The sequence below is a fragment of the Scomber japonicus genome, chromosome 18 (assembly GCF_027409825.1).
Source record: "Scomber japonicus isolate fScoJap1 chromosome 18, fScoJap1.pri, whole genome shotgun sequence".
Taxonomy (NCBI): domain Eukaryota; kingdom Metazoa; phylum Chordata; class Actinopteri; order Scombriformes; family Scombridae; genus Scomber; species Scomber japonicus.
In genome coordinates, this window is record NC_070595.1 from 9928408 (window position 1) to 9955591 (window position 27184).

Genomic DNA, 27184 nt, shown 5'->3' on the forward strand with positions numbered 1-27184 from the left:
CTTCACTCTAAACACATAATAGTGTGAAAATCAACAACTGTGAGAAAAGTAATAATTAATGAATGGGTCAAATTTATGGAGGAAGGGGCTGTGTTGTGTGACGTACGCCCTGACATCCAGAGGATGACATCATCGACGTTGTGAACAGGCACGTTGTTAAGTAACGAGAGGGGGAGACAGACTCGAGTGGAGGACGGCCGCTCAGCCCGTGCCGCTGGAGCTTCTCAGGGACTATCAACAGGGAGTGCTACCGACGACAGAGCGAAGAGCTGGGGGAATGAGCGTCGTTAGAATCCGCTCCCATCCTCCTCTGCCCAGGCCCCTGTCCGACTGACAACCACCAGAACAGAATCTCCACCGAACCAGCTCTCATACGAACCTTATATCGGGTGAGTGGCGGGTCGGGGAACCGGAGAAACCAAGGGGGAAAAGGGGCCTGATTCGGCCGAATCAGAGTCTCGTAGTCACGGCTTAACAGGAGAGGGGGAGGGGGCGAGTAGTAAAGGATGGCTATCTACACAGGCTAGTCCAGCACATACATGGGTGCGGTTACAAGTAATTTAGAAAATGTGGTGAAGTATGATAATATTTAGAGCTTGTTTCAATTTCTATAATATTAGTGGTGCAGTAAGGTTAGGCTACGTATCACCGTTTGTGGAACGTAATTCTACTAGCTTACTCTCTTAGTAGCTAACACTTCACTACCGTCAATGCCTGCGGTTCGTATTTTCACTAACCTTACTTAAAGCGTCTGCAAATTACATTCACGGTTATTTTTACGTGTAATTTGTAGCTGTTTTGTAGATTTTATTCAGTTTGATATTTTCGCTAATGTGTTGCCCTTGTAACGTTAATTACAACTGACTTGCTTCTCGTCAAATTCGCTACCAGAAAACTGACATGTAGCCTGACATCTGCTATCGTCGTTAAAAAACATTATCGTGGTATAGTTGAGCAAGTTGGGTTTATTCGCATTATGTTTGGAGTCTGTAACACACGAGTTAACTGTGAAGTGACAGCTGCATGAGTGTGAGAGGCGTAGCACTGCTCTGTTTTTCATGTGATTGTGAAATCTTCTGGCTTTGGGTCTTGACATTTTTTTCATTGCTGCACAGAGGAGTTATTTTCTCTTTTCCATGCAGACATACTTTTGTACAATGTTACTTAATACATACTTAGGAATTCAAAACTATTTGACACTTGGGATTTGGGGGAGGGGGGGGGGGGGGGGGGGGGTTTACAGTGATGTACAGATAATTTAATCAAATGTATACCACCTTCTCAGGACACTCCCACCTCCACAACGACCACTACCACTCCCCTAACCAGCAGATATGTACTGCACCATCTTAACCAATCCACTGTCCTGCAGAAGATTACTACCATAATAGCACATGATACTTATCCAAGTGCAATGTGATGGGCTAATTCCACTTGCTTCACACACACACACAGACCATCTTTGGAAACGTTAAATAATGCTTTCCTGTCACTGCTTGATGTACTTTGGTGTAAGTTGTAAAGTTTTACAGTGAACACATGAAGGTTTATGCAAAGGAGAACTACACGGATGTTGCTCTTGGACATGCAGTGAAACCAGTGTGCGGTTTAATACTGCGTGTCACTGATCCTGTACCAAGTAATTAATCAATGGCTCTTACTGGGTAGCCTTGTGATTAATGTGGGTCCCTGGCTGCAGCGCATGAGACGCCCTTTTGGTGTGATGAAGCCTAACCCTTTATTAACCCAAATCCATCCTGCCTCCATCACACCACTACGGCACCTCGTATCCTCTCATCAGCTACAGTTGAAGAGGTGGTCCAGGGGGCCGGCGTCTTGTATGTAGCACGTTGGGTCAGTTGATGTCTTCACTCGAAATTGGGACAGAGCACTGCCAAACGGTTTCGAGTTTCAATCATTTAACGAGGCTCCTATGATCCAAGATGATAGTATGCCAGCCATCATCACTGTTTAACTAGTGTTGGAACAGGATTAGTGTGTCTGCACCTCCTCATTTTTTTGGGGGTTTGCAATCAAACAAAGTAACCTCTGGGATCTTTTTCGGGTTGCGGTCCAGGAGGATCTGGGTGTGGAGCGCAGAATGCAGAGTACTGGTCCTGCAGAATTGATGATGACTGCTTGACTTGGCAAAGGCCGTGAAACTGAGGTCGTCTGGGAATGCTTTGTCATGCAATTTCTCCGAGTTGTCATGAGAGCATTTCATGTTTGTTTTTTTTCTATAGGGGAATCTGGATTAAGGCCGCTCCTCATAGTCCAACAAAGAAATCAAGTAAAGATGATACGGTCTATTTCATGTGTTGCCTTGTTGGATTGTGGGAAGGACAAATGACATGAACTCATTTGAAAGCTCTGAGCCTGACTCAAAGTTTTCTTTTCTTTTCTTTGAATGTGCAGCACTGCCACATTTAGAATGAGGGTCCACAGTTGCTATAAAGGGCACAGTTTGTTTACATGATGTTCCCAAATTGGTGGTGAGGAAGCAAATCTCTTTGATAAATTATGCTCGCCACTTTTTTTTTTTTTTTTTGCTTTCTGAAGTTTTATTGCACAGAATCGTCTGAGGGCCTTGACACAGATAAAGCCGGCCAGAGCTCCTCGGCTGCTCGTGCCTTCCCTCCCTCGGCGGCGTCGGCACAGAGCGGCCGAGAGCTCGGTCTTGCTTTCGCAGTGGCTGCACAATGTGGCGTGGTTGAGGGAGTGCTAAATAAATGATGATCTCGGTGCAGCGTCACGTGCAGTTCAGCTCAGCACAGCTCAGAGAGCGCACTTCATTTCCTCATGTGTGCCAAATCTTTGGTACTCATGCAGCAGATACCGTTCCACTTCTTGTCTGAGCGGCAACTCATTTTGCTGTATTTCTTTCTCCTCCCTACCCCTGCTTTTGCTGATCTCTCTCTCTCTCTCTCTTGCTCTCTCTCTCTCCCCCAACCACCCTACAAATCTAATCATGTGTTGCTGGAGGCCAGACAGCTGTTTGCTGATCAACTAGTCCCGCTCAGGCCACATTCTCATACAAAACTGCACACAAACATGCTCAGGTCAGCGCGTCCGGGATTGATGATCATCATGTGAGAAGCTGATGATACTTCCCTTGTTCTTGCACTCGGAGGGGAAAGAGGAGGGAAATATAAACCTACGTGATACTCAGCTCAGATGTACAGTAGGGTTGGTGGTGAGGGAGCAGAGAGGCGCAGCACACGCACACAGGCTGGCCCGGTGTCATGTGTCCTTTACGGCCTTCTAATCATCTGTGTGTTGTCTTTCGATGACAGTGACGACTCGCAACCATGGAGCTGAGAGTGGGGAACAAGTACCGGCTCGGACGAAAGATAGGGAGCGGTTCCTTCGGAGACATTTACCTCGGTAAGTGGCGACGGACACTGTTTTGTTTTTCAATTACACGCCTTACCCAACTTTCTGTGTGTCTCCTCTGTTATAAGGTTCTTTCCACATGTGGTTTCTCTTTTTCATTCTGTACCATTAACCCCCACCACCACCCGCTCATCTGGGCACCAAACTTGATTTTCCTTAACATCCATCCATCACTGGCCTGGTGCTGGTACGTTTGCCACGGCTCTTACGGTTGTATTTTTTGTGTCCCCTCTCTCTCTATCTCTCTCTCCCTCTCTATCTCTCTCTGTCAGGTGCCAACATTGCCACCGGTGAGGAGGTCGCCATCAAGCTGGAATGCGTGAAGACCAAACACCCGCAGTTGCACATTGAAAGCAAGTTTTACAAGATGATGCAAGGAGGAGGTAAGGAGCAAACGCAGCTTTGACACGCTAGGCAAGACTTTCTAACGCATTCTTTATCCTTTTTTTGGGGGCGGGGATGCAAATGCCTCACTTAAGCCTGCTGGAAAGATGTATAATTAATTATTTTAATGACATTTTTTTTTTTTTTTAATATATGAATGACTCTGAGATTTTTACATTGTTATGATAGAAAGCTACAGACATGAACCAACAGAGATGTTAAAGTGTAATAACATGGCAATTATCTTTGTCGGTGTGCCAGTAAAAACAGGTTGAACAAACTTCATGCTGACGGGTGTGTGTGTGTGTGTGTGTGTGTGTGTGTGTGTGTGTGTGTGTCTGTGTGTATTTTAGTGGGTATCCCATCGATAAAATGGTGTGGCGCGGAGGGAGACTACAACGTGATGGTAATGGAGCTGCTTGGCCCCAGTCTGGAGGACCTCTTCAACTTCTGCTCCCGGAAGTTCAGCCTAAAGACCGTCCTGCTCCTGGCAGACCAAATGGTACACATCTAAACCCCTCACGTTCCAAACGAAGTGTTGCACATTCCTCTCCGATAAGATCCCACTATATGAAACTAAATTGTTTACTAATAGAATTCAGAGAAGAAAGATTTATGATCCCACTAGGTCATCTGCATGACCTACTTGACTTTTATTTGTTTGTGCACGCTCTATTTATAAACATTGCACATGATTCCCCCAAGGCTTCTTTAAAGGATTATAGATGTTTTGGTCTTCACTACTCTTGTGCATCCACTGTACTTTATAATTCTGGCCTGTTCTTAGACTGCTGGCCTAGATATTTCATTTCATTTCATTAGATGGCTGTCTCGAGTGCACCTCGTCTCACCTTTTGTTCTATCTGTGGCCAAGTTGCTGTGTCAGTCCTCGATGAAGGTGTTTGACTTTCCACTTAAAGCCAGGAGTTATCACCTTCCTCTGTCCTGTCTCCGTATATCTTGTTGTGTCCTCCCTCGTTCTCCTTTTTACACCTTTTTAGTTTTATCTTGATATTGATGTTTTGAGTGCACCTACTTCTGCACAGTGACAAAAACTTTATTTATAAGTGTTTTCTGTTATGTCCTGCACAGCCTGACGGGTCCACCACTCTTTGTCTCACCTATCCTCTTTTTTTCTTTTTTTTTTTAAATAGATAAGCCGTATTGAGTACATCCACTCCAAGAATTTCATCCATCGGGATGTGAAGCCTGACAACTTCCTCATGGGGCTTGGCAAGAAGGGGAACCTGGTGTACATCATTGACTTTGGCCTGGCCAAAAAGTACCGCGATGCTCGCACACACCAGCACATCCCTTACAGGGAGAACAAGAACCTGACCGGCACGGCGCGCTACGCTTCCATCAACACACATCTTGGAATTGGTAAGACGCTCAAAGGACTTGATTTTATTACCTTTTTTTTTCAAGCCTATTGTGTACGAGTCTCAAGACGGCTGTGCACCTAAAACCAGGTTCTGCTTGGGGTGTCTTCCCATTAAAAGGGAGTTTTTCCTTGCTACTGTCGCCAAGTGCTGCTCATGGGGGAATGTTGGTTGTCTATAAATGAATGAGTACAGTCTAGACCTGTTCAATGTGAAAAGTGCCCTGAGATGACTTCTGTGGTGATTTGCCGCTTTGTGTTTTCTAGAAAGCTTCTATTATAGTTGATGTGAGTAATGTAAGGTTCCATTCTATATATTACTGCTATGGCAGGAAAGTCCAGGTGTTTGAAAGTGTGGATAAGCCTGACTAAAGCAAGATGAATTGTGTTCATTCCAGTTCAAGCCTGCCTTGCCTCGTTGCCCTGTAAAACTGTCTGTAACAAATGTAATATTTTCATTTCATGGTTGTGTATGAAGCATGATTCAGACTCTTTAGTTAACGCTTTGCTCGGCTTGAGGTCAAAAAGAAAATCATACATGTTTTCATAAGCTGTAGCAGTAAAAAATGTAGTATTTTTTAAATTATGCAGCATCACTACCATTGTGTCTCATTTGGCATTAATGTAAAACTTCACTGTAAAATTTTAAGAGTGGTCCTAAACAGTAGGCAGACATAGTGGGGATGTAAAACAAGGCAAGGGGTTAGGTTGATGGGGGTATGTTGCTTAGTGTATCAACATGGCATATCATTCAGGAAGTCCAGGTTAGTAACAGATCTGTAAATTTGACTTATCATATGTTAACACTATATAAGCTAATGCTGCAGCAGCTATTTTATCTTTTAGAGGTAAGCAGTTAAATACTTATTGACGTGCATTATAAAGTAATCACCAGGATTATGTTCTAGCATGTATACGATTGGCCAACCCAGTGCCTTGTCAGATGATGTCATATTGCGTTGCAGGAAAAGTTGAGTCTGGCGCTTTCTCCTGGATGAGTCTGCGTTTTCAATTTTCATTCAGAGGAATGATGAGTCTGAACGCAGCCTTAGTCCGGTTTAGGAAAATTCAGCGTAATCCTGCCTCTAATTACCATGTTAAGCGTGATTCATCAGAGCCGGCTTATGATATCATCTCCTCTCTATGACACTCGTGCTTTGCCTGAAGGTGTAACGCACTTCATTGTATGGCATAAGTTGTCTTTGGAATTGCCCACGTGCCTTTTCACTGCCTTTTTTAGAGTCGTCAGAACATAATAATACCCTGAGTTCTTACTGATGCCTAACTTTTCCTTGAACCAGGAAGCTTGCTGACTCTGGCTAAACATTCCATAAACTGATGTTCATCATTGACACCCAGCTTCCCCTCCCTTTGTCCCTATGATTCATTTTGGATGTTTCCTCCAATCTGTATCAGTCATTCTGTTTATACCCACCCTATCTGATCATACAGAGGATGTGAGGGAAAAGAGGGGGGCAGGGGGGTGCTGCTTGGGATGGAAATGTTTTTTTCATTTTTACTGTAATGCGCTCAAATACATTCAGCAGAGCACCTTTTATTTAACTGCTAGCTGAACAGTTGCAGTCCCGATTGGTGATTTATCGCTGATGTATTTTGGTTGGATGTAATTGACTTAGATATTGACCGGAGGGACAAACAAAAATGTACAGACAATAATTTCTTTGTTCGTTGTGGTCGATACGATAAAGCAAACAATAATATGGATCTCACAACAGGACAATAAAAGCCATGTTTTGAGTGTCTTAGGCTTAACCAAGCAGTATTGTTCCTTACCCTGCTTCCACTTTATAAAGTTCAGGAAGTCATCTTGTTTACTCTAAAAAAAAATGAGAGCACCACACTTTCAATTGTTGTCAGATTTCTCAGTAAGAAGTTTCCCATGATCACTTTATTTTGTTGGGTTATCATATGAGAGAAATCAGCTGTCTGGATGTAACAGGGATTTGCTGATTCTTGCTGTCCTAACATTATATTATCAATTATCTTCCACACATTCTGTATCAGTAACAGACCCACAGATACTCAATAAAATAGATAAGCAGCTGTAGACACTTTGACCCAACCAGTTACCTTGAGCTTTTTCTCCACTTTCATGAACTATAGTCATGGTGAAAGTTGGTTGGCCGAGTTGTGACATATTTCCAATTTGAAGACCAGTATGAGGCAACATTGCTTCAAAGATGAATAATAACACACTGAATTAGTCAGAAGTTTCTTATGTCAAAAGTGTAAACAGTGCCATGATTTAAAAAAAAATAGTATGAGTATGACGCAGACATCCCTCAGCTTTCTCACTCAATCTAAAATGCCCTCTAACACACGTCCACAGAGCAGTCCAGACGTGATGACCTGGAGTCTCTCGGCTACGTCCTCATGTACTTCAACCTGGGATCCTTACCGTGGCAGGGCCTCAAGGCTGCTACCAAAAGACAGAAGTATGAAAGAATCAGCGAGAAGAAAATGTCCACACCCATCGAGGTCCTTTGCAAAGGATACCCTTGTAAGTGATGTTTCTGCATGTGTGTATCTGTATTTCTGAAATTACCTGCAGTGATGCAATTGGAACACTAACAATGGAAATGTTATCTAATCAGAAAAATCAAAGGTCATCACTCATTCAATGCTCGTGTTATGCTTTATGACAGAGTTTTGTGTATTTTGAGTCGCCCCTTGCATAACTGTCTCGTTGTTTATTCCCCTGCAGCTGAATTCTCCACATACCTGAATTTTTGCCGTTCGCTCCGTTTCGACGACAAGCCGGACTACTCTTACCTACGACAGCTCTTCAGAAATCTTTTCCACCGACAGGGTTTCTCCTATGATTATGTCTTCGACTGGAACATGCTCAAATTTGTAAGTGTATGTGAAGTATTTCTAACTCGTAGTCAACTCTTACATAACTCTATTATCACAGTGCTCAAAAATCTTGCTTTTAATACAGTATAGCTAATGTAAAGATCTCGTCTTATCAGGGTGCCAGTCGGACAGCTGAAGACGGGGATCGGGAGAGGAGGGCAGGAGATGAGAGGGATGAACGGATTGGTGGAGCCCCCAGGGGATCTGCAACACGGGGCATCCCCCCAGGTCCCAACCCTGGGCCTGCCAACAGAGTCAGGAACGGGCCAGAGCAGGCCATCTCTAACCCTGCCTCACGGGTCCAACAGTCTGGTAAGAGTTGTGCTAAATTGCTCAAGTGTAGAATAGAAGCTGAGTTACAGTAAAATTAGTTCCCCTCTCAAACTTGAAATAAAACCATACTGATGCTAAAGTAATTTTTATATCCAAATGAATTGTGGTTGGTTCTCAATTTTCGACATCATTTCAGGGAACACGTCGCCTCGTGCAATTTCTCGTGCGGAAAGGGAGAGGAAGGTGAGCATGCGACTCCACCGTGGAGCTCCTGCCAACGTATCGTCCTCTGACCTCACAGCCCGTCACGACCAATCCAGAATTTCCACATCACAGGTGAGGAAACACACACACCTACTTTGGTCAGCCCAGTGACACACACTGCATTAGTGGGGGGGAAAATGGAAATCTGTGAGATTAAATTTGAAGTGGCCAATGCAAATGTTATGTTATAGCACAATGATCCATTTTGCATACAGCAGGATATCTAAATAACCTTTCATATTTAAAGGTCTGCAAGTCTGCTTACAGGTTTTGGGGAGTAGTACTGCATATTATCAATCATATTATAATCTTAAATTGTGTCAGTTGGGTTGGTGTCAGTTGAGGCTAAAGACCTTAAGTCTGAATTAAAAAAAAAAATCTGTCCATCAGGACAATTTTATAGGAGAACAGGGCAGAATTGGTGGAGCATTCATCCAAGTAACTGTAAAAAAAAAGTTAAAAGTAAAAGTCCTACATTCATAAGTTTGACCTCAGTAAAAACACAGAACATTAACAAAGAAAACCACTTAAAGTCTCTTCAAGATGTGCCTGAGTAGTTCAATCTATAATAAAGCCATATTTTAATATTGCTCATATATTTTGGGTGTTTAAAATCTGAATCTGCAGAGTGCCTCATAATTGGACACAAAGTAATTAAACACAATATTTTAGTGAATGCACTTGCATACTTTCCACTACTGGTATTACGCATGTTGCAAAAATCTTTTATCTTTGGGAGTTTTGCAATGAATGTTACTTTCCCTCTTGTTTTTCTGTAGCATAACTCAGTTGGAGTGTTTTGATGCGTTTACTTGCATGTTACCTTAAGGCCTAAACACCGCAGATTCAGCACCCTTAACAACAACCTAAACATGTTTGTGATTTGCCATCAGAGTTGTCAGAAAAAAGTTATTAGGGAACCATCTTTTCAGGGCTCAAAATTAGCAACAGATGGACGGACCCAGCTCTGTGTGTGTGATCTGCTCATTCTGATTCGCTATTCTGGTTCTTCCGCAGGTCAGCGTGCCATTTGAGCACATGGGGAAGTAGAAGACTTTGGCTCTGCATGCACATGAAACTGACAGGTGAGGTCTGGTTTCACTCACAGGGTCGACTGCAGAAATACATTACTCACACAGCCTTCTCTAACGACTAACAATCCATTTATCGTTACAGGGCTGCAAGGTATATCCATCGCTCCGGTTTATTTTCCTTCATTTTTACCTTGTCTTATGAAAAGATCATTGCCAATGGACTCATGGATCTTTGGAACAGTACAGTCAATCCCAAAAAGGATCCAGGGACTATACGTGACTGTATCCAGCATCCACTCTCTCATGAACCCTCTTTGCTAAACCCTGGATCAGCACCACTTCACTACAAAAGCAAATAAAGGACAGTTCTACACCATTATTACCCCCATGGTTGCTTCTAACTGCCCCCCCCCTCCTCCTCCTCCTCCTCCTAAAAACATTCCCACAATAACTCTGTCTGACAAATGTGAAGAACTGTTTGCATCAAAGAAGCAAAAAGGTATCTGAGGCACACGCATGTTTCTCGTCGAAGCTCAACTTGCTTTTTGATTTAGGCTTAGTAAATATTTATCTTTCCGTTTTTAACACTTGCAGAACAACCTTTTTCCGTGAATGTCGTCTTTTCAGTCTTTTTAATTGGCGCTTTTTTTGAGAGAGCGAGAGATAACGGCTAAAAAAAATGAAGAAATGGGGAGAGGTAGGTGAGAGGGTTGAGAGCAAAAAGAAAGGTGAGGTTGAAAGGATGAGTAAGTTATGTTTTAGCTGTTTTTTTTTTTTTTTGTTCTTTTTTTTTTTTTTTTAGAGTAATGTTTCTGTTGAAGTAACAGTCGGTGCTTGCTTGCCCTTCACCCGTGTCGTGATGATTTACTTGTCCCTCAAAAACTTAGCCAACAAAAACATCCAGCACCCCGTTTCTTTTGCCTGTTCTGATTCGCGTGTTTTCTCTGGTTTTAGTGTTAAGTGGGTAAGGTGAAGAATGACCATAGATATTGCAAAGACACACACTCCAAGTCTTGAGGGAAGCTCCTCAGGAAATTATCAGTGTATTTGACCAGAGACCATAGCTGCCCGTTTTGATTAACAAATGGTGGCTGCAATTTTTATGATAGTTCTTAATGTTACCTTTTTTATTCTTTTTGTTATTGGAGGTCATTGGGGAATGGGCAGGCTCTGTTAGGGATGGGTCTTAGGGGGATGGGGCATCCAATTTCTTTCTTTCTTTTTTTTTTAATGTTTACTTCACTGTAAATATTTTTTTATTTTGATGTAAAGCCAAATGTGGTTATTTGTTTTAAGGTGTAAAGTAGAAAAATGCATACTAATGACATAAACTGGGGCTGGGTTCAGAATTTTAGGTATTTAAAGTACTAAATAGTGGGATGGGCTGCTGTTGCTTTGCCAGCTGGGTCATCCAACATTGTGTGTGTATGTATGTATGTGTGTATGTATGTGTGAGAGCGACAGAGTGTGTGTGTGATACAGTGAATCCCTGCTAAGAATAAAAGATTCATTTTTAGTTTGTATGCAGATTGTTTTTCTCTGTTCTATTTATGTAAAACTAACTTTTATTTGTCTGAAATAACTTTATGTTCTTAATCCTCTTATGTTGAATTCTTCTTCCTGTAACTTATTAGAAGTAGCTTGTTTGTGAAGTTTATTTCTGTCCCTTTCTTCCCTTCTTATACTTTAAAAGGCTGTCTGACCACCTCCATATAATACATAGGGCTCCCTCTGCAAAAACAATATGCTAATAGTTTGATGTCACCTTTTGGTTTTTAACCTCCAGCAACCTTGATGATGTCATTCAGAAGAAAACATAACAGATTTAATTGCAGGGATGTGTAAATAGTGGTGTACTGTGTGTAATTACCTTTGTACAGGCCACCATGACCCAGTGGCATAGTAACTGTTGTGTTGGGGATGCTATAGAAGAGGTTGAGGTGATGGGAATTTCACTTTATGTATTGTGTACTGATATCTTGTACAGTTCTTTAACACACTTTATTTACAACAGTATTTGTGTATATTTTATGAAGTAATAAAAACGAATAACGTTGCTCACACCTTTTTTTGCTGACCTTGTTATTGCGCATGATTATACTGTGTTTGTTTTTAATAGGAGATTCAGGACATAACATCACACGCAGTGCAGTCTAACCTGTGCAGAATTACATCATGTTTAATGGCAGAGACTCAAAAGATGTAAAAAGGTGTCATTACGCATGCGCCAGCAGCGGAGTTTGCTGGCAGCTGCTTCTGTTGCTACAGTGAACTGCTGCTGGTGATGTGGAGGAAATAACGGTGCCTACTTCATCAGCTCTGGATGGGGGAAATGGCAAGAGAATAGAAGTTATTTTATACGGACATTGTAATACCCTAACTGAGTATCTCGCTTGTTTAAAAGCGTATTATATTGCTTTGCTTTGTTTTGACTTTACGAGAAGAAGCAACAACAAGCTAGCGCCAGGCTAGGAAGCCGAGCTAACGTTAGCCTAGCAGCGCTCGGCGTAGTTAACGCTCAGCTGCAGACACTTGCCAGCTTTACAAAAAAGGGAACAAGTTTCCGGGTGTCGGAGAATGGTGCAGTGATTAGATAAGGGGCTAGCCTTTTTCTGAATGTTACCGTTTAGACAATTAACTTTTTATACTCCGAAAGGTTAGTAGTCGACTTGAGATGATGAGCTAAATTGATGCTTGGATTGAAACCAGCACCGCACATCAAACAACTGCAGAGAGGAGGTAAGTAAAAGCAGCAGAAGAGGGTAGGGTCATGAGCACTGAACGATAGCCACTATTTTCTTCAGTTTAGTGTTGTTTTTCTGAACCAGCAGACGATTTCAACATATACTCAGAATTGACAGTGCTTAAGTAAATATTGCAATTGCTGAATTTCTCTGAAATACCCTTTCTCTAAAATGCAGTGCGGTCATGTGTGTGTATTGGGGGTTGAAAGCTGGGAAACCTGCACCCTCATCCTTTGTGGGATTTGTTACAGCTACACTTAGCACCATTAAAGTGACTTGTGGTCACTGTTAAGTAGCCTTGATGTCTTCAGTGCCTCTGGACACAGCCTCGGTGGTCTGATGCTTTACAATATAGCAGCTCTCCTAGCCTGAGGACTTATTATGATGGCCTGTCACAAAGACTGCTGATTCGATTGAGGTCAAAGTACAATGCATGTTTTGAAACCGACTCATGGGTGCAGTCAGCAGGATTGATGCCTCCCTCTCTCTCTCTTGTCTGTGGCCCACTGGGAAGCACCGAGCTCTGTTATTGTAGCTGCAAGCTGGTGTTTGTGATCATTGCCAGTGTGTACATACTGAACACAGACCTCATCATGTATTCATTTTTCTACATACATGGGGTGATATGTAGGTTATATTTTTTAATTATTTATACTATGATACATTTAGATTGATTTACATTCATCCAATGGTAGTTGATTAACAAATAAGAAAAAGCACTTTCAGATTGTATTAAGTCCTAATTAATCAAGATAGACAAAATGGCAACAAGATAGATAAGTGGGAAGACTCTCTTCTGGTATCAGTACTTGATCAGTACTGATTGGGCACAGAATGTCAGCTGTTAAATAGTCTAGTTGATGCTGGTCACATTGAAATACAAAGTCAAACTGGAACTGTCTGCTTCATCAGAAATGATTGTACAAGAAGGTTGACCTTATACTTTATCTGCAATGAATAAAATAATAAGTAACAGGACTGATATATTGCCTTTATAGCCTTTAATTACACCAATTAAAACATGGTCAGTCTGATGAGAAACTCTGTAAAAATGGGTTGGATTTTCTGTGTCACCCTAAATTGACTTCATTGCAGTTCCTTTGCATTAATACTTAAAAACGTATCCTGGTGTGTGTGTGTGTGGTGTGCCAATGTGCTCCAATTTACTGCATCACCACCAGCTTATTGAGGCTTTGGCAAAAGCACAGTGAGTCATCCATGACCACATCAAGAGCCGGCTTATATTAGCTGGGGCACAGACTGATACTGAAATTAGTTTTCACTGCAAATGATTAGATTATCACCTTTCCTGGAATCCACACCGAGGCACTGACGTCACCAGAGAGAAGATAGTACTCAGCGATCCTCGGTGATTTGATCGTGAGGGTACATGTAGTATCTCTGAGGACGCTTGTGTTGTTGATACCTCCAGTTTGGGCTTGTCTTGTTCTCATTTGACCAAATTGACGCTGTGTAATTATGTGACAGATACACCACCAGTCTTATTTTCACTTCATATGAATCATTATTGTAATTTCAAGGTGTGGAGATGAATGCAATGAAAGCATTAAGGTTGATAGAGTACAAACCTAAATACCTAATAAACAGAGGAAGCAGGTTTGGAGCTGTCCAGTGCTGCACAGTGGGCTTAGTTGAGTATAGATGTGATGCTTAAAGCCACTTAACAAGTTCATTGACTTAATTTCTATATCCAACTCAATGTCTCCCATCTTTACCAGCTGCAGCTCTCGTCATTTAACATTCATCAAGGAACACATGTATCCATTTTGAGGTTTATGGTTTCATAGTTTTACTCTTTCCGCTGCATGCCCAGAGTCTCACCTACAGAGGGTTTTTTTTTAATTGTTATTTTTGAATACTCTTCGTTTGTGTTTAGCGCTATTTCCAGCACCCACACACTCCTTCCTGCCCTCCGAAAAAAGCACAGAGCCAAAAAGAAGGGGAGAAATTGGGTCAGCAGCCCTCAGCTCATTGCTGTCACACTGATTCGCTGTGTTCAAATGATTCAGGCTCTGCTTCAGCCCCCCTCACACACACACACACACACACACACACCTACCTTCCAATGTGTTGGTGTGTGTGATTTTTTATTTATTTTTTTTGACACTCTTTATCAGCGTTTCCTCACCCACCTACCTTATGCCTCCTCTTTTACTCCCTTTGGTTTGATCTTGCTTCATCTGTCTATCCACACAATCTCTCTTTTTTTTGCAGTGCAGATCTGTGCGCTGCCCTACTTTGCTCTGCTCTGTGTCTTTTTCTGTTTTCTCATCTTAACATCAGCAGATGTTTGCTTGAGATGGAGGTCTTTGACTGCCAGCATGTTACAATATGTGTTTCCTTATTATGTGTTTCATTCAGATGTTACGCTGCGTAGTGTTTTCTAACGTAAGGTCATATACATGCATACACACAGACATAATACAATCATCTGTCCATGTACATTATAAGTCATAAAGTACCCAAAAAGAGTTATCCTTTGCTCCTCTACTGTGTAAAATCTCCCCTCCCTTTCTACCTCCCCTCTTTTTCTCCTTTTTATTATTTTAAAATGATGATTTATTCCTCCTTTTTTTTAATACAGATGAGTCAACTTTGGCGGCGAGACATACCCCTGTCAGAGAAGTTGGGGAATGTCTCTCCCGTCGGCCTCGCCCCGGGGGCCCCGGCCACTGTGGCCCCACAAGGGTCCAACTCTTCCTGGGTACCGGAGGCCCCAGTGGTCACGCAGGAACAGCCGATTTTCCTCATGACCTCCACTGCCCAAACTATATCAGGCTTCTTCGTTTGGACGGCTCTTCTGATCACGTGTCACCAGGTAAGGAGAACCTGACATTTTGGTTGAGGTGTGACTCTTCACTGGCTGCCTGTCAGTCAGCAATACTAATGCACAATGCATTTCAATGTATCATATCCTCACTTTTAATGACTGTACATAACTACTTCTTCATCAGTTAATACAAGCAGTGAGATAAACCTGAATTCTCTGTTTATTTAGAAAGTACTTTCAAAGATCAGATTACAGTCTATAATATAAACAGCTGCATCTTTTCAATACCATTATTATCTATGTGACCCACGTTAGTACATAAACATTACAAAAACACACACCTAGCTCAACTAGCTTTACTCATATTCTTCATTCCCTAGGCTTTAGTTTTATTTGGAGTTATTTTCTTCACCTCAGAGTTGGTTTAAGTTGTTTAATGCTGCAGTTTGTGTTATTTGGCTGGTCTGGTTTGTTACTGCTGGAGTTCGCCACTTTGCTCTGCTAATGTTAGCCTCAAAATATACTTCATGCTTATCTCACAAAGGTAATTATTTAGGCATTAAATCAGAAATGCTCGCAACTTCTGTCTTTTTCTGTTGATCAACATCATGTTATTAACTAATATTTTAAAAAATAGATTTTTGACATTTGACATCTTAGAATTGAGAAATCTCCACACCTCTGGTTGTCAGAGGGATACAACTAAACTTCTAACTCCAAGACTGCAGGTCCACAACTATCATCATCTTATTCAACAGCAAGGTTTACTGGTTAAGTACCAGTGAGAAGGTACAATATGTCCAGAGAGTTGAAATAAAAGATCAATGAGTTTAAAAGTTCAGCACATGCAAAAACACTACATGGTGTTCTCTAACACTGGAAGGATTTATTAACTCCTACTTCTCAATGATTCCTAGGTAAGCAGAAAAATGATGTCCCAATGTTACAAATAAACTGAAATGTGCACATGCTCATATTTGATCAGCCAAAAAACAAATTGAGCCAGGTTCAAAGTTTTTAGCTGGACCCTTTGCCAACACTATGGTCTCATTGGAGTAAGTGAGGAGGCAAGTTTTTTTTTCTTTTTTACACTGCACCATTATCAGTCTGAAAGCAGCATAAGTGTTGTAAAAAAAAAGCTCTATGTGGTGAATTATTGTGAATTGTTGAGTGTGTCATCTTCATACAAAGGTTAAATGAGTGGTTGAATTGGATTTCTAGAGTTCTGGGACAAAAACTTAAATCTTATTCACCCCTCTCCCTCCTTCTCTTTAAACCTCATGTACTGTTCCTTTTTAGCACCCCCCCCCCCCCCCCGCCAAAAAAAAACAACTTATTTTACGAGCCCCCTGTTAACCTAAGGTCCATAATGTGCACGTCCACACACCGAATGCACCTCGATGATTTCACATCCTGCGGGAGAAAAGGCGTTTTCCAAATGTCGAGTAATTTTTTCCCGTAGCTTGTTGCACACTGTGTCGTAGCTGAACTGTGCTTGTGTTTGTGATAGCTGACAGTAAGGAGACAGGAAATGAGGGGAGAGAGAGAAAGAGAGAGAGAGAGAGAGAGAGAGAGAGAGAGAGAGAGAAAAATGCAACAAACATCCCCGGTAGCTTGCAAACCGGAGACGTTGCAGTCCCAAAGCTGAGCTGTGCCAAGTCTGATTTAAATGATTGACTGAGGTTAATAAGGCAGCCTGAAACACACTCAGCATGGGGCACACATCGTAGGGGAAGTACTGAGGGTGATGATGTGATTAAAAGCCATGAAAAAAAAAATGCAGCTTATAATGGGTTCAGCACTGTGTCGCAGTTGAAGCGTCCTGTTGATGTCAGTTTATTGGCTGTCGTGTTACAGTGAAAATTTAACTAAGTGTCCCTTTTTTATGTAAGCAGGATCTATTGTGCCCCGAGGCTCAGGTTAATGTTTTGTCTCCCATTGTTAACGGACAGGGTTAAAGAAGAGCCCTCCGTCACTCTGGCAACAGGTTTTCCCGGCTCGACTACGACATCATCAAAGAGCAGGGGGGACTGGTGAGGGAGGAGGGTCACTTAGCAATAAACTCCGCCTGTGACTGTGAGCGGAGGGCATTGTCTCGCTTGGCTTGTTGTCACCCACTGTTTGTTATTTTACCAAAGGTGTGTGTGTGTGTGTGTGTGTGTGTGTTTACCGGCCAGGAAAGGTGATAGGTGCGGACATTGTGTAAGTGGAAAGGAGCCGGTGACAAAGGGCCCACCCTGTTCTTTCTGCCGTCTGCCACTGTGAATAGGAGTGATGAAAGCTTGATATCAGTTACCCCAAACAACCCCCCCCCCACACACACACACACACACATACACACGTCAGCTCACAGACACAACACACGCCTCGCAAGACACACAGCGCTCCGGTATCCTAACTAATGCAAATGTTTACTGGCTTTATTGGAACCGGTGCAGAGAAAACACACATACAGGTTTCATGTGGCAGCTAACCCATTCATCCACCTAGTTTCAATCACCCATTCACTCATTTGAGCAGGTTTTACAGAGAGGAAGCTGATGAATATTCCCATCACATTATCTCATTGTTTTAGTATTGTAAATGTATTTGTTGTGCATCCATGTACTTTTGATAAAGTATAATTTCCTTCTTTACTCTTTACTTTACTCCATGTACAGTATATCAGCTACATGGTTTTTCATCTGTGTGTTTGTGTAAGTACAGATGTTTTAACCTAGATGTTTATATGCACCTATAGGCCGCTGTTCTTTCTCTTCCTGCTTTCATTATTTAATCTCACCTGTGGTTTATTATTTAGTATTGATAACATTAGCATCTCTATTTTAAAGTCAAAAATAAGCCAAACATACGGCCCGTGGGCCAGATTCTGCCCGCCAAAGGGTCCAATCTGGCCCACTGGATAACTGCAAAATATGGAAATTGCAGAATACTAATACTTGCAATTTGATTCAGATTTTAAGGACACATTTTATCAGTATCTCTTACCAGGGTAACCCCAAACTGACGGCCCTGTCTGCAAGTTTATTTAATCTTTCTTAAGGTATCTCAGGGTTAGGGTTATGGGTTGTTCATGTGATTTGTGAATAGATTGTGAATTGGGTGGTGACTGAATTAATTCTCAATTTATAAGAGTCATGCAAAGATGAGAAGAATAATCCTACTACTTACTAGGTGGAACTCGTGTCATGTATAAAGTCTTGCTCAGATACTGGTGTCTTTGATGGGAGCACGCAGAGTGTCTTATATGTCTGACTTCGTCACTTTAATGGAACCTTGACATTTTTCTCACCTCTTTCTCACTCCTTTTTTTTCAGATCTACATGCACCTACGTTACTACAGCTCTCCAAATGAACAGAGGCACATAGTGAGGATCCTCTTCATAGTCCCCATCTACGCCTTCGACTCCTGGCTCAGCCTTCTCTTCTTCACCAATGAGGAGTATTACGTGTACTTTGACACAGTACGAGACTGCTACGAAGGTGAGCGGATAAAGAAACGCTGCGCACTAAGCTGGCACACTAGTATTTTATCCGCCGCAGGCTACATGAAATGCTGCCATATTTGGCATGCTCACTGCGGGCCAATATTCACCACAGCGACAAGCGAGTGTTTTGTGTTCCACTGTGTGTATTTTGACTCCCAGTAGAAAATAAGGGCGTGAAAATGAATGTGTTGTGATACCCCAGTGGCAGATGGCCTTTGCAGTGTCTTCATTTGCAAAGGTTGCCATCTTTGTTCTCATGTCTACACGGCCTGTTGGGGATTCGGGGGGGGGGGGAAGCTGTCTCCTAGCAACTGTATGAAAACCAGCAAAGCCTCGAGAAGACTTTGAAAAGGCATCTCACTTGTGAGCAGATAAATCGCAAAGCTTCTTCTTTATCCTGACAGCCTGCACTGCATCTTTTTTTTCACAGGAATGTTTATGCAGAATTTGACAGTAAAACAAGCAATTACATGACATTCTGTCAATGGCAATTTACTTGTGTTACTACATCATCACATATGCATAAATATACATACATGAGCTGAAACACTGTTCAACAGAAAAGCAAAAATAAAAAACACTAGTTGACTTTAGCCTCTGTGAGGATTTGCTGCTTAATGTCATTGCAACATGAACTGCTGGTTGAATAATTCATTTGAATAATTTGTGAATTGATTCAGAATGAATTCAGAATTTTCTGACACTCTGTAGATTAAAAAACGATTAATCAAAGACATGATTGACAGATTAGTTGATCATTGAAGTGCACCTGTGGCCTCAGGTCATTGTATTATATATAATCACAGTGAGTGCTATCTACTGCAGGTAAAATGTGCCCATACTACAGTTAGCTCACAGTATGAGAAACAGGCACTTTAAACCTTTTTTTCATGCAGTCTGTCTTCACAGAAGAGTGTGTTTCTCCACCAGGCTGTGTATTTAATTCAACACATTTGCACAAAAACCCACCATGTGCCTGTTATGGAAATCCCGCTTTTCATTACAAAACCGCCTTTTGTCTCTCTGTTTATCACCCCGCAGTACATATTACATAATGGGTAAATGGTATCACAGTCATATGATATTAGTTAAAATAGAAGTGATGGACAATTGGCTTCATTTGGGCAAAGTAAAGACACAGAGGTTGTTGGATGAGATAGCTCATTTTAAGGTGAAGAAATAACAGTGTCTGTGTAATTGTGCAACAGTAACAAACCCAGCACAGTGCTGATTGTGCTCTGGCAGCTGTCGTCAATCAAAGGCTTACTCCCTTTTAAACTCAGCCACCACCAAAAAAAAAAAAGACAGCAGAGAGAGCTAAGCTGTGGGGAGCTGGTATCTGTGGGTTACCCTTAAATTAGCCTGACAACACCTGGGGCGACAGAGGAAAACACTCACTCAGGGGCACCAATTACTGGGATCACTATGCAGTCCAGTTAGTCTTTTCTCAATCATATGTTACCTCTCAACAGATGTACATGATCAGTGTCTGCAGGACTGACTAGATTGACTAGTACACAAGATATGATGTCAGTTTCTGTTAGCCTGTATGTAAGAGAGAGTGTGGGTGTTAGAGATAAAAGCAGTTATGTCAGGGTTATTAAATATGTATCGCGCCATCCATCACAGATGTGTCAGTGAATCAGTATAACCAGTGGTCCTCGGTGCAAGTGACACCTCAGCAAGTGATCTGTTTTCGGGTTAATGGTGGGGAACAAATGCTCTAACAAACTCATGAGCATCTGTTGTTTTCTGTCATGAAACCATAACTGCAACTCACCCACATAGTTTTAAGTTGAAGTTAGTTTTTTATTGTGACTATGATAGTTTTTAAATTGAGAATACAGTTTTAAATGGCTGAATAGGTTTAAAATGCTGAGCTACGGATGCATTCTCTGTCTGAAAACGAAATAATAAGAATAAATATGTTCAAGCTCCGTCCCCATGGCAGATCTGTCAGGTTACAGCCAGTGTAGCTTGTCGCACTGATTGGTTGATCACATATCAGATCTGACCAATGGATTGAATAGAAAGGGATTAGAGACGCACCTGGTGTAGCTTTGCATTTCGGGCCCACGATGCTGGAAAAATAATACAAAAGCTCTCATGGTTGAATACGATTTTGATCTTTATTAACAGAAGTTATGCAACACATTACGTAACTGAATATCATAACCGTAAAAACACATTTTCTCTTCTATTATGTGACATGTTGTTTCTGTGTCATTATCAACTGCTCCACACTGCTAGAGAGCTACAGTATACCTTTTTATAATTATGCTTAAGCTTGAACCTCACCTTCAACTTTATCCAATCATTTCTAAACCCGCTGATAGCCATTGCTCACCGCTCCACCTGGTAATGACGAGCACGGCAGTTCAGAAACAGAACAAGCAAAATGTAGCTGTAATTATGACAGGAAGTGGATAACAGCAAGGGTTGACAACGCTATAACTAACCTACTGCTGCTACAGATGTCATGCAGCATTGACATGTTAAGCACTCTAGTATAAATAGAGACTTCCTTGCTGTATGTATTAGATGATTATAGTGATCAGCTTCTTTCTTTCTAAAGCATGAAGCACATACTCCAGTTACAAAATACATATTGTTTGTGGATGCTTAATAGGACGTGAGGATATTCTTACAGACACCAGTGGTCACCCTTAAAATCCTATAACTCTTTTTTTATGTCACTCTCTGCAGCTTTTGTCATCTACAACTTCCTGAGTCTTTGTTATGAGTATCTGGGAGGAGAGAGCGCCATCATGGCTGAGATCAGAGGGAAACCTATTGAGTAAGTCTCTTTTTTTAGTGTATTACTCATCCATGCTATTGTTACCACTACCTTGAATGGTAAAACAGCCTGTATATGCATGTGTATGTGTTGACCTGTATGAACCTGTCCTTCACTTAAGGTCGAGCTGCATGTATGGGACCTGTTGCCTGTGGGGAAAAACCTACTCCATTGGATTCCTCAGGTTTTGCAAACAGGTACTAATCACTCTGTTGGCTTTTACATTGTACATTGTGTGTTTTAATGTTACAGATAGAGTAACTCTCTCCAATGGCACGTTATCTCCTACAAATCAAATATAGATCACTTTGCTGTAGACCATAAGTAGCCATTGTGTTTTTATTCATTTCCATGCACTATGAAAAACATCTAGATAATGTCATCATGTCTTTTCTAGCTATTCAGATACACTTTATATAACACAACAATGCATAGTGTTTGTATTGTATGACATGAATTAACCCAGTATGACATATTAATTCTCTTTTTTTCCTCACTCTTTGTTCCTCAGGCAACTCTCCAGTTCTGTGTGGTGAAACCTCTGATGGCAATGATCACTGTCATTCTTCAGGCCTTTGGGAAATACAGAGATGGAGACTTTAAGTATGTTTCCACCACAGATGTCTATTCAGATCATTATATCTGAATGCAGTTCATTAATATGTGTATTGAGTTATAATTAATAAATATGTCTCTTAAGATTTGAGTATGAGAACTAAAGCCTGCCGTTTTCTCTGCGTCTCTCTCCTCCAGTGTTGCCAGCGGTTACCTCTATGTGACCATTATCTACAACATCTCCGTCAGCCTGTCACTCTACGCTCTCTTCCTCTTCTACTTCGCCACACGTGAACTGCTCGTCCCATACAGCCCTGTGCTCAAGTTCTTCATGGTCAAGTCTGTCATCTTCCTCTCCTTCTGGCAGGGTAAGAACAACAGTCAGTTTTCTCATGCACAGATTCCAACTGCACATGTAGCTAATGTATGAAAACTCACTTTATGACTCCCCTCTGTTTATGATTCTTTGTACATTTTAGGGATGCTGCTGGCCATCCTGGAGAAGTGTGGAGCCATCCCTCAGATCAGCTCTGCCGACTTCTCTGTGGGCGAGGGAACTGTTGCCGCCGGTTACCAAAACTTTATTATCTGCATCGAGATGTTCTTTGCTGCTGTTGCTCTGCGGCACGCCTTTACTTACAAGGTTTACATGGACAAAAGACTTGACTCATATGGTAAGGGAAATGTGTGTGTGTGTGTATTAAGCTGTTTGGTGTAACTAACCTGGGTTTGAGATTTAACTTTGTGTAACCATAGAGCCAGCATGTTACTGTGTGTATTATAATCTGTCTGATATGAAGTTCTGAAGTGGTTTTTGACACAGTTGGATTTCTGCAGTCTTTCAGGACTGATCTGACCTCGCTCTTTGTGTCCCACCTTTCTCTCTTTGATTCCTATCTTTAATCCCTCTTTTTACAATCTAATTATTTTTAAGTCCGTTCTTCATTTCTCCTGCTTTCTTCTTTTCCATCTTGACTTTCTTGTGTTCAATGTCTCTCTTTGTGCCCCCTTTTTTTCTCTCTTCTTCGCTCTGCTGCTCTGAAAGGCTCATTTCCTATCTATGGACAGTACGGTAGGTCTGATGTTCACAGCGTTTTTTCTTTATCTGTCACAGTTCTGTATGTTGTTATACTTTTTTTTTTTTTGCTTCTTTGTGTTTGAATGTGGCTAAACGTCCATTACTTTAACATCACCAGTGTTAGAATTTTCTGTTTGGCATAAATTCAGTTTTTTTTCTTCTAATTATTGGTATACTGCTATATTGTTTTTTTTCCCCCATTGTGTTCATTTTGCATTTGGTGAATTCATCCCTTTTAATTTCTCCTGGAATATGTGAAATGTGTTAAGTCTGTCTTACCTACTCAATCAGCTCAATCCCCTCACCTCATACCATCCCTCTCACTACTCATCAGACATGCCCCTGCTTGCTAGAAGCAGAAAAACATTTGTGCTGACAAAAAAATGTAGACGATTTGACCTCCAGCAATGTAAATTAGTAAAGGAAACTGATGTTAAAGCAGCGGTGTTGTTTGCCAAGTGGTTTTATTTGGTTATAAAATGTTATAATATGCATCGATCATCCACGTGTCTGTATCTGTGGCATTCAGGGAACATATTCATTTCTTCCATCCTGCTAATTAAATTTACTGTTATAGATTTGCTGGCGTTAAAGTTAGCTTTTTATGTGTTTTGGCTTTTTTTTGCCTTTTATTTGATAGTTAAAACTACAGAGAGACAGCAAACACATTTAGAGAGACATGCAACACTTTGTAATGTAAGTGCAGATGTTGTGGTTATTTGGTATCCAGCTTAACCAGCTGACTACCAAGACACTCTTATTATTCAAGATGTATTTAGAAAATTCACTTGACAATTGGATGGAAACACAGTGTCAGTCTTACTTCACTCATCTACCTCTTTCATCTCTCCCTCACCCATCCATCCTGTTCAGTGTCTCTTTATTGATTTATTCCACTTCTCCACCCCCACCTCCAGGCCGCTGCGCCCCAATGAAGAGCATCTCCAGCAGCCTGAAGGAGACCATGAATCCAGGAGACATGGTCCAGGACGCCATCCACAACTTCTCCCCGGCTTATCAGCAGTACACGCAGCAGTCCACACTGGAGAGGACGGGGGGGCCAGCTCTCTCACGCAGCCACAGTAACCTCAGCACCCGCGGGGACAACGAAAAGACCCTGCTGCTCAGCTCCGACGACGAGTTCTGAGACTCAAACGCACACACTCAGAGGCTCACTTTTACTCTCGTAGCCCATATTTAATTATCAGCCACGTAAGACAAATCAGATCTTTTGTCGCTATCTTAACAGAGAAGATCAGATCCTGCTTTTTCTTTCCACATTTAGACAATATAAAGATCAGATTTATGTCAGACTCATGAATTGGTGGTTAACAGACTGCAGGAAGGGACGGAGTGTAAGAAGAAAAAGAGGAAGTGAAGGGGTAACTTGGTGCAGTAGGAAAAGGAGGGAGCTTTAATAAGACGGAGAGGTTGCTGCAAATATAGTTAGGAAGAAGAATAGTGTTTACACGTTAGGTTCTTTAACTGCTCAAGTTGTCATTTGTGTTGATGTCATAGAGGCCATAACTGACTGAAATACAATATCTATATTCACCCACTGAGTATGATATATATGCTGCACTTTAACCACTACGGCAAAAAAAAAAAAAGATATGACACATATAAAATGTATTCTACTACAGACAAGTGCCATCTTCACCTAACTGTTCATGGCCTCCTTCATGTTTGAATTCATACTCCTCCTCCTCCTCCTCACCCCTCCGCCAACTCTGCCTCTTACTGAAACATTGCCAAATAGAAGGAGCGGTAACCTGCGCTCCAGTTACTGAGACGCACTGTCTTAATATTTGATTTATATTCATGCAAAACTGAGGAGCCTTTGAATTGCGGGGCTTTATTTTAATATATAAGAATTTAAACATGGATACTACTTTTATTTAAATGTTAGATGACTGTGAAGGTGTAACTCATTTTAAAGACTGGTTTGTTATTCCAGAAATGTTATAAATACTTTGTGTTTGTTTCCATTTTGTTGTGGGTTCATATGAACAAGTGTGATAGTGTAACTCTCAGCTGGTGGCCTAAAGAGGGCTTCTCCCATAGTGTTGTTGTTGTTTGTGGAGCAGCTGTAGGGAGAGATTTTAGCGTTGGCAGGGAGACCGATGGAAGGACAACACCCACACAGATTACAGATTACTGAAGAAGCAACACTTCCCTGCAGAGCCGGACCAGCTGTGGTGTGCTGTGGATTGTAATCCCATAATTAAGGGCATTGCATGTAGCACAGATCAGGCCTGCCTCTGCTGGCACTGTTTATAATGGCGTCACTGCTATAGTCACAGTGAGTAAAGCTGAAGCTAGTTTGTACAGACAGATAAAGGTTGTGCATGTAGATATCAATGCAAAAAAAGGTTTCAAATCTGACTGGATCCGAAATAAAAATATCTGAACATTTAAAAGTTGCAAGATCATAGAGTGTTCAGGTACTGTTAGAAAGTACAGTATCTGTACAGTGACACACTGTAGCAGCACAGAGATGCATTATAAAGGAAAGAGGGGGAAAAGACTCAAGTGAGCCAAAACCTGCAGGCAAGACGAGCCGACTACTGGTGTTCCTTTTTTATCTATTTTCTAAAGATAACGGGGACTGTGTTTGAGTTAATTGTTCATACTGTTACCAGGTGATGTTTAATTTGCCTTTTAGCAGCGGCCAGTACAGACGTTGCTTGTGGTTGTGATCTTAAATGTTTGCTGCACAGGTGACTTTAGGCCCAATGCTGCCTCTAAATGTGCGTTTTTCCTCTCATGTTGTGTGCAGAACGCAAATAGATTTTACAGACTGACTCAAGTTTATTGACTGCAGGTAAACATGCAGTTACTCACAGTTCAATGAGTAAGTAAGTAACTAAGTAAGTAAGCGATGAGAATCCTCGACAATACGCAAGACCAACTTTCTAATGAGAAGATTGCTTTCAATTAGCAGTGTAATTTAAGTGTTTTAATTGTGGAATTCAGCATCAGTGGATGCCACAATTGGTTTGCGGCTATGACTGCGAACTCCTATCTCTTTCAACCGCCTCCTACACACAATAATTAACGCATCACTTTTGTATCCATCTCTGCACTGAATCTGTAGTGCTTCAGTTTAAGGCGAGGTTGAGTGAAGCTGTTCTATTAATGTTAAATTAACTTAGCGGTATTGAAAAAGAGAAATTCACTGCATAATACTTTGCCCCTAGGTGACGGCATGTAAAGCTCAACAATCTTGATTTAAGGAACACTATGAAACAATGCTGTTTTAATGCTGTGTGATTTCAAAGTTGGTTGTTGATTTCAAAGCTGGATATATTTAAACCAGGAAATATTATACCAGAAAGGAAAGAATGTTGAAGCATTAATGGTATTGCTTTGTATAGTGCTTTGTTTTAATATTTTTATGTCTTAATATTTTTAATTTTCATATATTCTCCTGTTTTATTTCTGTTGTATACATTTCAATTTGTATATTGGTAATATGATCTCATGTTTTTATTCTATATTGGTTTATGTTGGTGTTGAAAAGGAAATAAAAGACAATAGACAAATGGAGAAAGACATTTCTCCCATGTTTTTGTTAAAGTCAGCTTCCATTATTAAGTAGTTAAGCGGAAGAAAATAACTGCATGCCTTTACTCAAGTAATGCACTTAGACTTCTGAAGTATTTGTTCTTTACTGAAGTACTTCAGTTTCATGCTACTTACTAAATATACTGTGCTTTTACTCTAACATATTTAACATTTGTAGCTACTGGTTACTTTGCAGACCAAGATTTTGGAAACCTATGGTGAGGATATAAAGTGTGATGCATATTATAGTGTAAATTGAACCTGTGTATAAAATAGTAAAAAAAAAAAAAAGCTCCACCTTCACTGAATGTTCATCACTGTTCACATAATAATAACTATAATTTTCCTATTATATATAAAAACAGGACTATTCTGTCTGTGTAACAAGTACTTTTTGTACTTTTGCTGATGACACTTTTACTAGTGATGGAGTATCTGTACTTGTATGAAAGGGTCTAGATACTTTTTACACCACTTGTACTCAGTAATGCAACCAAGTAGAAGCCTGCCAACCAGAATAAAGAACAAAGTATATTGTGATTGTGTAAGAGGTGTTGA

At 41.1% G+C, this 27184-nt stretch overlaps 2 protein-coding genes across 3 annotated transcripts; both read left to right on the top strand.

The window, feature by feature from the left end:
• The first annotated feature begins 198 nt into the window (after positions 1-198).
• LOC128378208 (casein kinase I) lies at positions 199-11669 on the top strand. 2 transcript variants are annotated; one of them, XM_053337652.1, is made up of 11 exons: positions 199-389; positions 3294-3384; positions 3666-3776; positions 4131-4279; positions 4932-5160; positions 7509-7679; positions 7884-8038; positions 8152-8347; positions 8505-8644; positions 9590-9657; positions 9749-11669. In XM_053337652.1, the coding sequence occupies exons 2-10, from the start codon at positions 3309-3311 to the stop codon at positions 9620-9622; spliced, it is 1260 nt and encodes a 419-aa protein (XP_053193627.1). In that variant the 5' UTR covers positions 199-389; positions 3294-3308; the 3' UTR covers positions 9623-9657; positions 9749-11669. The 2 variants fall into 2 exon arrangements, with proteins under 2 accessions (XP_053193627.1, XP_053193629.1); XM_053337654.1 differs by having other exon boundaries at positions 7884-8032.
• Positions 11670-11858: 189 nt separating this feature from the next.
• Positions 11859-26602, top strand: LOC128378209 (transmembrane protein 184B-like). The gene is made up of 9 exons (XM_053337655.1): positions 11859-12345; positions 14956-15189; positions 18459-18624; positions 21336-21426; positions 21548-21623; positions 21938-22029; positions 22180-22349; positions 22461-22655; positions 23977-26602. Exons 2-9 carry the CDS (start codon positions 14956-14958, stop codon positions 24204-24206), a joined length of 1254 nt encoding a protein of 417 aa, XP_053193630.1. The 5' UTR covers positions 11859-12345; the 3' UTR covers positions 24207-26602.
• The last annotated feature ends 582 nt before the right edge of the window (positions 26603-27184 follow it).

Bases quoted from the DNA above. Each gene is read 5' to 3' on its own strand.
- LOC128378209 (XM_053337655.1), top strand. From the start codon at position 14,956: ATGAGTCAACTTTGGCGGCGAGACATACCCCTGTCAGAGAAGTTGGGG. The intron at 21,427-21,547 runs GTAAGTCTCTTT...CCTTCACTTAAG, and splicing joins ATCAGAGGGAAACCTATTGA to GTCGAGCTGCATGTATGGGA. The intron at 22,656-23,976 runs GTAAGGGAAATG...CCCCACCTCCAG, and splicing joins CAAAAGACTTGACTCATATG to GCCGCTGCGCCCCAATGAAG.
- LOC128378208 (XM_053337652.1), top strand. From the start codon at position 3,309: ATGGAGCTGAGAGTGGGGAACAAGTACCGGCTCGGACGAAAGATAGGG. The intron at 3,385-3,665 runs GTAAGTGGCGAC...TCTCTCTGTCAG, and splicing joins CTTCGGAGACATTTACCTCG to GTGCCAACATTGCCACCGGT. The intron at 8,645-9,589 runs GTGAGGAAACAC...GTTCTTCCGCAG, and splicing joins CCAGAATTTCCACATCACAG to GTCAGCGTGCCATTTGAGCA.